The sequence below is a fragment of the Pan paniscus genome, chromosome 2 (assembly GCF_029289425.2).
Source record: "Pan paniscus chromosome 2, NHGRI_mPanPan1-v2.0_pri, whole genome shotgun sequence".
In the NCBI taxonomy this organism is placed as follows: Eukaryota; Metazoa; Chordata; class Mammalia; order Primates; family Hominidae; genus Pan; species Pan paniscus.
The window spans coordinates 191,385,312-191,397,698 of NC_085926.1; the positions used below are offsets into that span (position 1 = coordinate 191,385,312).

General features: G+C 40.1%; 1 protein-coding gene across 2 annotated transcripts in view; it reads right to left on the reverse strand.

Moving 5' to 3' along the window:
• The window catches only part of ATP13A4 (ATPase 13A4), a 194,833-nt gene that overhangs the window by 64,654 nt on the left and 117,792 nt on the right, over positions 1-12,387 (reverse strand). For both annotated transcript variants that reach the window (XM_055110792.2, XM_034957912.3), the window contains 4 exons: positions 6,623-6,757; positions 3,064-3,234; positions 1,780-1,937; positions 685-873 (listed from right to left, as the gene is read on the reverse strand). In XM_055110792.2, the coding sequence (XP_054966767.1) occupies positions 685-873; positions 1,780-1,937; positions 3,064-3,234; positions 6,623-6,757 (653 nt within the window). The remainder of the gene's footprint in view (positions 1-684; positions 874-1,779; positions 1,938-3,063; positions 3,235-6,622; positions 6,758-12,387) is intronic.

Genomic DNA, 12,387 nt, shown 5'->3' on the forward strand with positions numbered 1-12,387 from the left:
GCTTTCCTGCCTTCAGGCCTCTACCCATGCTCACCTGTTCACAATGCCCTGAAAGGCATTTCCATCTTATTCTCTCACAACTCCCACCTTCACCCCAGCATATGTGTGTACAGACTAAATAAATACAATAAAAAGACGGTAGAATACGAGGCTGGTTGGGAATAACTGGCAAATAATCAAGGGTAATTTTAAGCAATAAAGTACAGATGGGAAAATACAGCAAAAGCTTGATATGAGTCTCATAGTAAGGCATAGTTTAATAAACTCTTCCTTTTTTATTTGTTCATTAATTCAATCGATATTTATTGCACACTAACTATATGCCAGGCAATATTCTCAGCATCAAGGATACAGCAGTGACGATAGCAAAGGGTTTAAATTTTCGTCTTTGTATGAAGGTTTTGACTGCAGAGAAACAGGATGCTATTTTAATTGCTTTTCATAGGATATCAAAGCTGGAAGGACCCAAAAAGATTCTCCTATTTAGTACCCACTTCTCCTCTAAACCTTGGACTCTGCGAGCTCAAGGGACATATCTTTCCCAGATCATGCATCTAACCAGGGATAAAATGAAGACAGGCACCCACATTCTATGTCTCCTGCCTTGCAAGGGGGTAAAAGTAGATATACATGATGACAGCAATGGTAAAAATGATGATAAGAATAAGGATGAAACACACATACCTTGTCAAAGCAGACAAGGTTTAACTGTCCACATACATTGATCCTCTGGGGGCTAATGCAGAAGATGCCTCTCTTCTTCAGCCTCCTCTGGGCATAGATAATGCCTGTGGTCAGAGCAGCGGGTAGAGCAGGAGGAACCGCAATTGTGATGACGTCAAGGGCTTTCCTCACCACCTCCTCTGGAGGTTCCTGGACGACAGTCATTCTTTAATTATTACAGACAAATCTCTAATGAACAGCATATGACTCTTTGCCTTTTTTTTATTTTTATTTTTTGAGGCGGAGTTTTGCTCTTGTCACCCAGGCTGGAATACAGTGGTGCAATCTCAGCTCATTGCAACCTCCACCTCCCGGGTTCAAGCGATTGTCCTGCCTCGGCCTCCTGAGTAGCTGGGATTACAGGCACACGCCACCACACCTGGCTAATTTTTGTATTTTTAGTAAAGACAGGGTTTTGCCATGTTGGCCAGGCTGGTCTCGAACTCCTGACTTCGGGTGATCCACCTGCCTTGGCCTCCCAAAGTGCTGAGATTACAGGCATGAGCCACCTTGCCCGGCCTTCCTTCTTTTTGTTTACTTCTTTAGGTCAAATTTCAAGAAATGATATCAGTGGGTTAAAGGCTTGACCATGTTTATAGCTCCCACTATCTTTCACCAAATAGCAATAAAAAACCCATGTGATTTATATTGTTACCAGCAAAACAATAACTACTGGTCTGCCATGACCTCACCAAAACTGGGTGTCTGATTTTATTTAAAATCCCTCGCTCAATAGCTCTAAATATGCTACTTTATTGAAATAAATATATTCTCAGATTGAAAAGGAAAAATGGTATAAAGTGTGAGGAAAAGAGAAGTAAATTGATATATCAATAAACAGATTGTTTTATCCCACTATCCCATGAAACCTGTTTGTTATTATGGAACTTAGTGATCAATTGCTGACTGGGATCTGGAAGTCTATACGTAGGCATCAGTGCTTGGTTTTGTTTCCCAGGTTTGTAAACCACATCCTAGGTTAAGGGCAACATGCACAGTACAAAATATACAGAGATGAGTGTGTGTGCATTTAATAAAAGAGCAAAGACAGCTTACCCCGCTAAGCACATAGACGCACAGAGTATAGATCATCCCAATGGTGGCTGTTCCTACAAGGCACAGGAGGAACCTGATGGCATCCCTGTACAACTGAAAATTCACTGGCTTGGGGTAGAGAATGGATCTCACAAGGTCTCCCTTTGCAGTGTTGAATCCTGGAACAACAAACACACACCCCACACTCTCAGGAGACCAACGCTACTGCTAGTGCTCTTCCAAACCTCAACACTGCCTTTTTTTTCTTTGCTGATATTTGAACAGTGTTTAAGCTCAAAGGCAATTGAAAGATAACTAGAAAAATACATAAATGCTGGAACGGAAATCTCTATCTCAGAGCCCAGTACTCTCTCTGGCCTTCCTTCCCTCTACTTCCAATTTCAATGCATCCTGGAGATAGAAAACTGCCGTACTGGGTGCACAGCACAGCTTTGCCAAATAGCATTTTATTTTAAGAAAATGACTCAAACGTGTGCACGCACACGCATGTCACTGAATTAAAATTAAGTGGTCCGGTAAATACTGATGGACTCACTTTTCTAATACTTTGCAATGTTAAATTTTCAGTTTCTAGCCCACCCTGGAAAGAACTTGGGATTCAGGATGAGAAGACCTGAGTTCTAGGTCCAGCTCTGTCAATTGCTGGCCATGGTATTTTTTGAAGTTCATTTGAATTGTGTGGCCTCAGCGTATTCATGGACATAGCAGAAACAGTAAGCATCTCTGCTCTGCTTGCTTGATATGGTGAAAATAGTTTATATACTGCAAAGCACATACATAATAATTATTGTTATCATTTTTACTAACAGGCATATGCCATAGTTCAATTGGTATTTAAAATATATGGATTTATATATATTTGATGTGTTTTGTACCTGTTAGTAAGACTTCTCCTTGTCTATGGGTCCAAAAAAAATGGAAAGAATGAATAAGACCTACTATTTGATAGTACAAAGGGTGACTATAGTCAATAATAACTTAACTGTATATTTTTAAATAACTTAAAATGCGTAATTGGATTGTTTGTAACTCAAAGGACAACTGCTTGAGGGAATAGATACCCCCTTCTCCATGATGTGCTTATTTCACATGGCAGGCCTGTGTCAAAACATCTCAGGTATCCCATAAGTATATACACAGCTACTATATACCCACAAAAATTAAAAATTAAAAAAATATGATTATAAAGAAAAAACAACTTCTCTTTACCTAATAAATTTAAGGCACTAGACAAACTGGGCAAAAGTATACCATTAAAAATAAGAAAAAGGAGGTGATGCTAACCAGTCTGCAGTACCACGGCTCTCACGGTCCCAGAGCAAGCTGCCTTGGCCTGGATAACCTCTGTTCCACAGAAGAGGACATGCCGTTTGTAATCCGCTTCACTCTGTGTTTTCCAGGGCACAGAGCCATCCATCTTGGGTAATGGAGTTTTGGTGACTGGAATACTTTCTCCTACAGAAAACAAGCATCTTGTTTTGTGAGGCAGGATGGCTTCCCTCATTTAAATCATGCCTGCACCCACTCATCATACAACAGACATTTTTTTTCGTGAGCCTACCATGTGGCAGAGACAACCCTAGGTATTGGGGATACAAGCATAAACATAGTTCTTACTTCTAAGAGGTCTGTAGTTTAGAATAGGAGACAGATATGTAAACTGATAAGTATAATACAGTATTATAAATACTATGGGTACTGTAAATCAAACACAGATGTCAAGATAGCTGGAAATAACTATTTAGGGAACCACAGGCTGTGCAGTCAAGAATGTGGAGTGTGGAGAATAAAGGGCCGTGAGAGCTATCTAGGAGCCAAAGCATGGAGAACCCTAACTGTCCACAGATATGTCTAAAGGCACTGGTGGGCTGGGCACAGTGGCTCATGCCTGTAATCCCAGTACTTTGGGAGGCCAAGGTAGGCAGATCACCTGAGGTCAGGAGTTCGAGTCCAGCCTGACCGACATGGAGAAACCCCAGTTTTGTAAAAATACAAAAAATCAGCCAGGTGTGGTGGCACATGCCTGTGATCCCAGCTACTCGGGAGGCTGAGGCAGGAGACTCGCTTGAACCCGGGAGGCAGAGGTTGTGGTGAGCCAAGATTGTGCCATTGCACTCCAGCCTGGGCAACAAGAGTGAAACTCCATCTCAAAAATAAATAAATAAATAATAAATAAATAAAGGCACTGGTGACTGAAGGAGGATGTAGAGAGATTTAACCACTTTAATCAGGAGAGTAATATCATATTTATGTATAAGAGAGAGCACTCTGTCCATAGCACAGGGAATGAATCAAAGTCTGGTGAGGTTGGAGGCTGGGCTGGGTATCCAATTGGGAAATAATCACAGGAATCCCAGTTGCAAGGGATGAGGTCTGAACTATGACAGCTGGCAGTGGGAATAGAAAGGAAGCACTGCATTCAGGAAACAAGGAAGTGGCCGGGTGCAGTGGCTCACGCCTTTAATCCTAGCACTTTGGGAGGCAGAGACAGGCAGATCGCTTGAGCCAGGAGTTCAAGACCAGCCTGGGCAACATGGTAAAACCCTGTCTTTTCTAAAAATACAAAATCAGCCGAATGTGGTGGTGCATGCCTATAATCCCAGCTACTCTGGAGGCTGAAGCACGAGAATCACTTGAGCCTGGCAGGTGGCGGCGAAAGTGAGCAGAGATCACACCACTGCACGGCAGCCTGGACAGTAGAGTGACACTCTGTCTCAAAAAAGGAAAGAAACAAGGAAGTAAGAAGCTATAAAACTTGAGAAAATGTTTGTATTGGCAGGTCATAGGGACAGAGAAATTTACAATGACTTTCTAGTTCTGACTTGGGAGAATATGCAGAGGGCAACATTATTCCTCAACACAGGGATTACAGGAGGAGAGAAAGAATTGTCTTTTGGCCACTGTAAGTTGAAGTTGCCTTGTAGAAATACCATGTTGAGAAGCCTTGTAGGCAGTTTGAGATTTATTTGGATTTGAAGCTCAGATGAGAGGCCTGGACGAGAGATATTTAGCCAGAGCTCATGAGGTTATGGATGATAATTAAAGTCACAGAAGCAGACAAGATTACTTAGAGACCAAGTATAGAGTGAGAAGAGGAAAGGCCAAGGATGTAGCCATGAGCAGCACCAACAATTCAGGAGATGGAGGAAGAGGAGCAGCAGAAGAAACTGAATGGGTAGAGTCAGTGGTAGAAGAATTTGGAGAGAGAATTATCTTAGAAAGTTATAGAGAAGATAGTTTTCAGAAAGAGAGCTGGTCAGAATAGTCAAATGGAACAGACAGGACAATAAGTTGAGAAATTTAAAGAATCAGGCTGGGCACAGTGGCTCATGCCTGTAATCTCAGCACTTTGGGAGGCCCAGGAGGGTGGATCACTTGAGGTCAGGGGTTCAAGACCAGCCTGGCCAACATTGTGAAACGCCGCCTCTACTAAAAATACAAAAATTAGCTAGGCATGGTGGTGCACATCTGTAATTCCAGCTACTTGATGGAGGCCTAGATGAGACGATTGCTTGAACCCGGGAGGCAGAGATTGCAGTGAGCCAAGATCAAGCTACTGCACTTCAACCTGCGTGACAGAGTGAGTGAGACTGTGTCTCAAAAATAAAGAAATTTAAAGAGTCCACTGTGTTTGGCAATTGGGACTTTGGCAACTTTTACCAGTGCAGTGGGAGGGGCCAATTGCAGAGGCTTGAAGTGCTAATACAAGGTAATGAATGAAGCCATGAAATAACTATGGCCTGTTCTGAGGAACAAGTTTCTAAAGTCTTCTGATGGTCTCTGCAGAGTGGTCAATAGAAAGTCGGAGTTGCATTACAGTATATTAAGGCTACTTTCATTAGGAAAATGGTACTTGGCACTGCAGAAGTCCCAGCATTACAGGATTTTTATGAATCTATGGAATTTTGAGGGAAAAGAACCTGCTTTGCCATGGTCTGCGACACCTTTATTCTTTGTAGGCTAACATAGGAAGAAGGTGTGTACACTTGTCTCCATTACCTGTCTTTCTGGGCTGCCTGAGAGAAATGGATTTGATCTGAACTTGAATGGGAACCATGATACACCAATGAGAGTGCGTTCACAGCCTCTGTGTATTCACAGCCTCTCATTTTATCTCTGAGAAACACTTTATGATTCTTCTTTATCTTACAGCAATGTCAGCCAAACATCTCATCATTATGCTACGTGAGTGAGAAATCAAGGCAGTGTAACCTTAAGCAAGTCACCTCTCTGGACCTCAGTTGCCATGCCTGTGATATGAGATAACCTCACAGGTCCCACCCAGCTCCAGCACTGCCATTTGAAAATGAACTACAGTTAGTCCATAACACCCAGTTTTGGACTGGAAGCAGCAGCTTTACCAAATGCTGCATCATGAATTTCTTAACATTTTCAAGCCAGGCCAGGAAGAATTTGGATGACCCCTGTGGGTTTCAGGATGTCACTGATGATTTTCAAACCCTCCAAGTTTATTTAAAAACATGCTTTATTTAAAATAAATAAACATAAAAGTCACAGACAATTCTGAAAGATCTAATGATCTCTACAATCTTTTAAGGTAAATGAGAGGGTTGTAATAATCTTTTGTTCAAGAAAGAAATACTAAACACTCAAAAACTTATTATTGTATCAAACTTAACACATAGAAAGAGCTTTAATTTGAACCCTCAGATCCATTCACAGCAGGACTAAGTAAGATTTGTGGCAACGGGAAGGTCCCATAGCAGCCAGTGCTTTACAGCCAGCCATTGTCATTCAGGTAGAGGAGGAGGCGTAGGCACCATAGTAGCATGGAGTGTGGGCCAGCCCACAGAGGTTGTCAGCTGTGGAGATGGAACTGTACCTGTCAGCATGCCTTCATCCACCACACAGCTGCCTTCAATCAGAACGGCATCACATGGCATTAGCACTTTGTTCCCTGTCAAAATTAATAAATCTCCAGGCACCAGGACGCGTGATTCCAGCTCTTGAACTCCAGCTGAAAGTGGGAGGAGACAGAGTTGAGTCAGGTTATTTTCCCACAAAAATACAATCCAACATCTATTTAACTTGGATATCAATGAAAAAGCAACCAAGACATTTTTTTTTTTTAGAAAGGAGAACATTCCTCAACATTGATTCAAAATTTGAAAACAAAAAGAAAAAAATGTAACAAATTAGACCACATAAAATAAAAATCTTTGTGTGGCAAAATAATAAGAAAAAAATAATGACAAATTCAGAAACAAATTTGAAACTTACATTACAGATAAAAGGTTAATATTCCCAGCTGAGCACAGTGGCTCATGCCTGTAATCCCAGCACTTTTGGAGCCCAATGCGGGAGAATCACTTGAGCCTAGCTGTTTGAGACCAACCTGGACAATATAGCGGGAGCCCTATCTTCACCAAAAAATAAAAAATAAAAAAATTAGCCAGGCATGGTGACACACACCTGTACTCCCAGCTACTTGGGAGGTTGAGGTGGGAACATTGCTTAAATTTAAGCTCAGGAGGTCGAGACTGTAGTGAGTGATGATCGTGCCACTGCACTCCAGCCTGGGTGACAGGGCAAGATCCTGCCTCAAAAAAAAAAAATCCTAATCGATAAAGAGTTCCTTTTAAAAACAGATCTCCAGCAAATAAATGTATAGCAAAATTGCTAGATATTGTCACTTCACACACACACACACACACACACACACACAAACACAAGTGGTGTGTTAAGTGTCTGCAAAGCTGTTCATTCTTACCCATGATAAGAGAAATGAAAGTTCTTCCCTCCTTCCTGATTGCCTGCCTGCCTGCCTTTACTTCTTTTCTTCCTTATTCAGTCTTAAAGCTATTAGGGCCTGTGCAAGATAGGCATTCCTGCAGGGGGCTGGGTGGGGTGGCAGGCTGCTCTGGGGTATTGGATCCTAAGCAGGATGGAAGGGTGTTTACATGACCTGGTACAGGGTGTCAGAGCTTGAGCAAGGACAGAAGGGCCCCCATTGTGGCAGTGGCCCGCTGTGGGATGTTGGGACCCGAGCAAGGTGAAAAGGGTGTCTACATAGGAGTGGGATGAGGGGCAGTGGGAGCATCAGCAGTGATGAAAGATTGGTTGCATCCAGGCAGAAATGGTACAATAAGTACTGTAGTCTCCTTTGATCTCCAGTTGAACTTTCCATGGTTTCGGTTACCTGCAGTCAACTGCAGTCAGAAAATATTAAGTGGACAATCCCAGAAATAAACAATGTATAAGTTTTCCAACTGTGCACCATTCTGAGTAGTGATTAAATCTAGGGCTATGCGCTCCATCCCACCCGGAACAGAATCCATGCTTTATACACTCCCTGCTTGTCAGTCACCTGGGTAGTACATTGCCTGTTGCAGTACCCCTGTGCTTGTTTCAGGTTACCCTCATTTTACTACTTGTGCCCCAAAGCACAAGAGTAGTAATGCTCGCAATTCAGTTATATCAAAGAGAAGCAGCAAAGTGCTTCCTTTAAGTGAAAAGGTGAACGTTCTCGACTTAAAGAAAACAAAACTGTATGCTGAGGTTGCTAAGATCTACAGTAAGAACAAATCAACTATCTGTGAAGTTGTGAAGAAGGAAAAAGAAATTTGTGTTAGTTGTGCGTCGCACCTCAAACTGCAGATGTTACAACCACAGTGTGTAAGTGCTTAGATAAAATGGTAAAGGCATTAAATGTGTGGGTGGAAGACAGGAACAGAAACATGTTCCAAATGACAGTGATCAGACTCAGTACTACCCATGGTTTCAGGCATCTACCTGGGGTCTTGGAATGTACCTCCCGCAGATAAGAGGGGACTCCTGTAGATATAATGAGGTTAATCAGCCAGGTTTCTCACTGAAGAAAGGAAGTTACAAATAGAGAAAGAGATACAACTACAATAAACCCTGTGATAGTAGATTCCAATGAAAAATATCAATGTACTAGATAGAAACAATATAGATGTAAATATGTGTGATTATAAGAATATATAAACATGTTTGCTAGTCTTCTTGTTTATACACCAATAGTAATGAGCACATCCAGTGCCCAAAGTTTGGTTTCTAAATTCCCTTTCTCCCAATAAAAAGGTTTCCTTAGAGAGAGGACTGAGTACAGGCTGCGCCAAGAAAAGTATAATATAAGCTAGAACATCTTGTTGTGCCATTAAGTAAAGAAATGCTCAAAGAATGTTGGGGACATATTACAAAAATATCAAAGCCAACTCTAAAGGGCTCTCACTGCCTAAATCTGTAACAATTTGAACATCAAAGTAAATAATGATAAGAAAGAACTATAACCATCAAATAAAATAAGGATTTATGAGTCCATAATGACTTAAGGAAATGAATAAATAAATAAGGAGAAGAGACAGGTTTTCCTTGCAGCAAAATGGCAACTAATTAATGTAGAAGGAGAGATAACATTAGAAAAGTCATCATTTGGCAACTATCAAAGTAATAATTAATTTGGCCAAGAAACATCAATGTATACTAAAACTAGTGGGTGAAAAATTGATGAAGATGGTTTATTTATATCATCTCAAATTATCTCTCAACAAAATAACCATTAATTACAAAGAGGAAAATAATAAATTTGCAATGGAGAAACCTGGCAGACACCATTTAATTAAGTAATATAAGTTAACATCACCAGTAATAGGACAAATTGAAATTATGTACCATCTGAGAGGAAGCAGTGAAAACACAGCATCATGTTGTGATATTCCAGCCAAAAATGCATAACCTGAATTTAACCATGAGGCAACATCAGAAAATTCAAACTGAAGGACATTCTATAAAATAACCAGAGTCAGAAGAGTCAAAGTCACAGAATTCAACTAAAAATTGAAGATTAAAGAGACATGGCAAACAAGAGCATTGTGTAATTCTGTATCTCTTTTCTATTAGAACATTATTGAGACAGCTGGCAAAACATGAACGAGGTCTGACCATTAGTTGGGAGACATGCATCAATATTAACTTCCTGGTTGCACAGTCCTTCATGTAGGAAAATGTCTTTGTCTTTCAGAAATACACAGTAGAGGCCAGGCACGGTGGCTCACACCTGTAATCCTAGCACTTTGGGAGGATGAGGCGGGTGGATCATGAGGTCTGGAGTTTGAGACCATCCTGGTCAACATGATGAAACCCCGTCTCTACTAAAAATACAAAACATGAGCCGGGCATGGTGGCACGTGCCTGTAGTCCCAGCTACTCGGGAGGCTGAGGCAGGAGAACTGCTTGAACCCAGGAGGCGGAGGTTGCAGTGAGCCCAGATCGCGCCACTGCACTCCAGCCTGGCGACAGAGCGAGACTCCGTCTCAAAAAAGAAAAGAAAAGAAAAGAAAAGAAATACACAGTAGACCCCATCTGTACAAAAAATACAAAAATTAGCCAGGCATGGTGGCGCACACTGGAAGCTGAGGTAGGAGGATTACTTGGGCCCAGGAGATCGAGGCTGCAGTGAGCTATGACTGCACCATTGCACTCCAGTTGGGCAACAGTGCAAGTCCCTGTCAAGACAGAGAGAGAGAGAGAGAAGAAAAAAGAGAGAAAGAAGGAAAGAAAGAAGGAAAGAAAGAAAGAAAGAAAAAAAGAAAGAAAGAAAGAAAGAAAAAGAAAAAAGGAAGGAAGGAAAGAGAGAAAGAAAGAAAGAAACAAAGAGAAAGAAAGAAACAGAAAAGGAATACATGAAAGGATGTGCGGGTCATGATCATGGAGCTACATGTTGGCAACTTATTCTCAAGAAGTTCTAGAAAAAAAGTTATTTAAACTATTCTTACAACTTTTTTGTAAGTTTTAAATTACTTTCTAAAAAAGAGAGTGAGACATATGTATGAGATAACATTGCTCACCTTATGATTAGAAAAATGTGCAAAATTTCCAGCACATTCTATTGGCAAGGCTGCGAGGAATCAGTCACTGACACATTTCTGGTGCAAATATAAACTGGCACAATCTCTATGGAGAGAAATTTTGGCAATATTTTTCTAGCAAAAGTACATAAGCACTTATTTCTTAACCTAGCAATTTTACTTCTCAGAATCTGTGCCGAAGATATACTGGCAAAAATATGAAAAGACATATGTACAAAGCTTTTTATTACAGCACTATTTGTAGTAGTAGAAAAACTGAGAAATTTTTTTTTCAATAGAGGATTGACTGAATAAACAATGGTTCCTCCACACAAGAGAGTACCATGCAGCTGAAATAATGAATGAAGAATATCTGTATATACTAAATGGTCCCTGGGAAACATAGTTACATATGTAAAATATACGCAGCAGGAAATACAGTTAAATATGTTTGACATACCTCTATTCATCTAGAAAACAGCAGTATAAATTGTATTTTGTACATGTAATATATAGCTATGAATATTATATATAATCTGTTTATATTTTTAAATGTAAGAATAAATAAAAACCAAAGTGATGATTATAGAGAGAATGAAGACATAAGTCAGAAAGGAGAGGGATAGGAACCAGACTCCCTGGAATGTCTTCTGTCTTACAGATTTGACTTTCAAACCATGTAGATATTTTCCATATCTATACAAAATAATACAAATATAAGTTTGAAAAGCTAACACTAAAATCTAAAGCAAAAGGAGCAAAATAAACCTATCAAGTTGCTGGCATAACCAACAGAAAACTATTTTGAGTGACTTTAATGAACAATGTATAATTTGACTGTACATTTCTAATGGGATGTTACAAACGGGAAAAAAAGAATTCTAAAAACATCTTAAATTGTTTTTAGGAATTACATTAATGCTGAGTGCATTAGTTTGTCACTCTGAGGTTATTATATACAATGGGATAAAGCAAAAGAGTAATTTCTTCCTGTCATTGAGAACCAGAACTTTGGGTATAGAGAAAAGAGAAACACAAGTACAATGAATAAAGTAAAGTAAAAAGCCCATAGTGCTAAACTTGAATTGGAAATTATAAGGTCAGTATAACTATGAATTCTAAACTTGAATTGGAAGTTATGAGGTCCGTATGACCTCATAATGCATTTTATCTTAAAAAGTTATTTCCTAAGTATGTTTTCTAAAAAGACCTAGAAACAATGACTAACACCATTAAAATGAGTACTTGCAACATTCTTATTGAGGTTTATAAGCACTGTATCTGGTACTGCTACTTCACCGTCCATTTTTATGTATGGAGATGGCTTCTTTCTTTAAACCTCATAAGCCAAACTCTGCTAGCTTCAGACGTTTCTTCTGTAGTTTTCTTACCTCTCTCAGCCTTCGTAGAATTAAAGAGTTAGGGCCTGACTCTGGATTGGGCTTTGTCTTACAGAAATATGACTGGTTTGAGCTTCTATTCAGACCACTACAACTTTCTCCGCATCCACAATAATGTTGCTTCGCTTTTGATCATTTGTGTGTTCACTTTTGGAGCAGCGCTTTTAATTTCCTTCAAAAACTTTTCCTTTGCATTCACAACCTGGCTAACTGGTGCAAGAGTCCCAGCTTTCAGTGTATCTCAGCTTTCAACATGTCTTCCTCACTAAGCTTAATCGTTTCTAGCTTTACTTGAAAATCAGAAACATGTAACTCTTCCTTTTGCTAGAACACTTAGAAACCAGGGTAGGGTTATTTATTGATCTAATTTTAATACT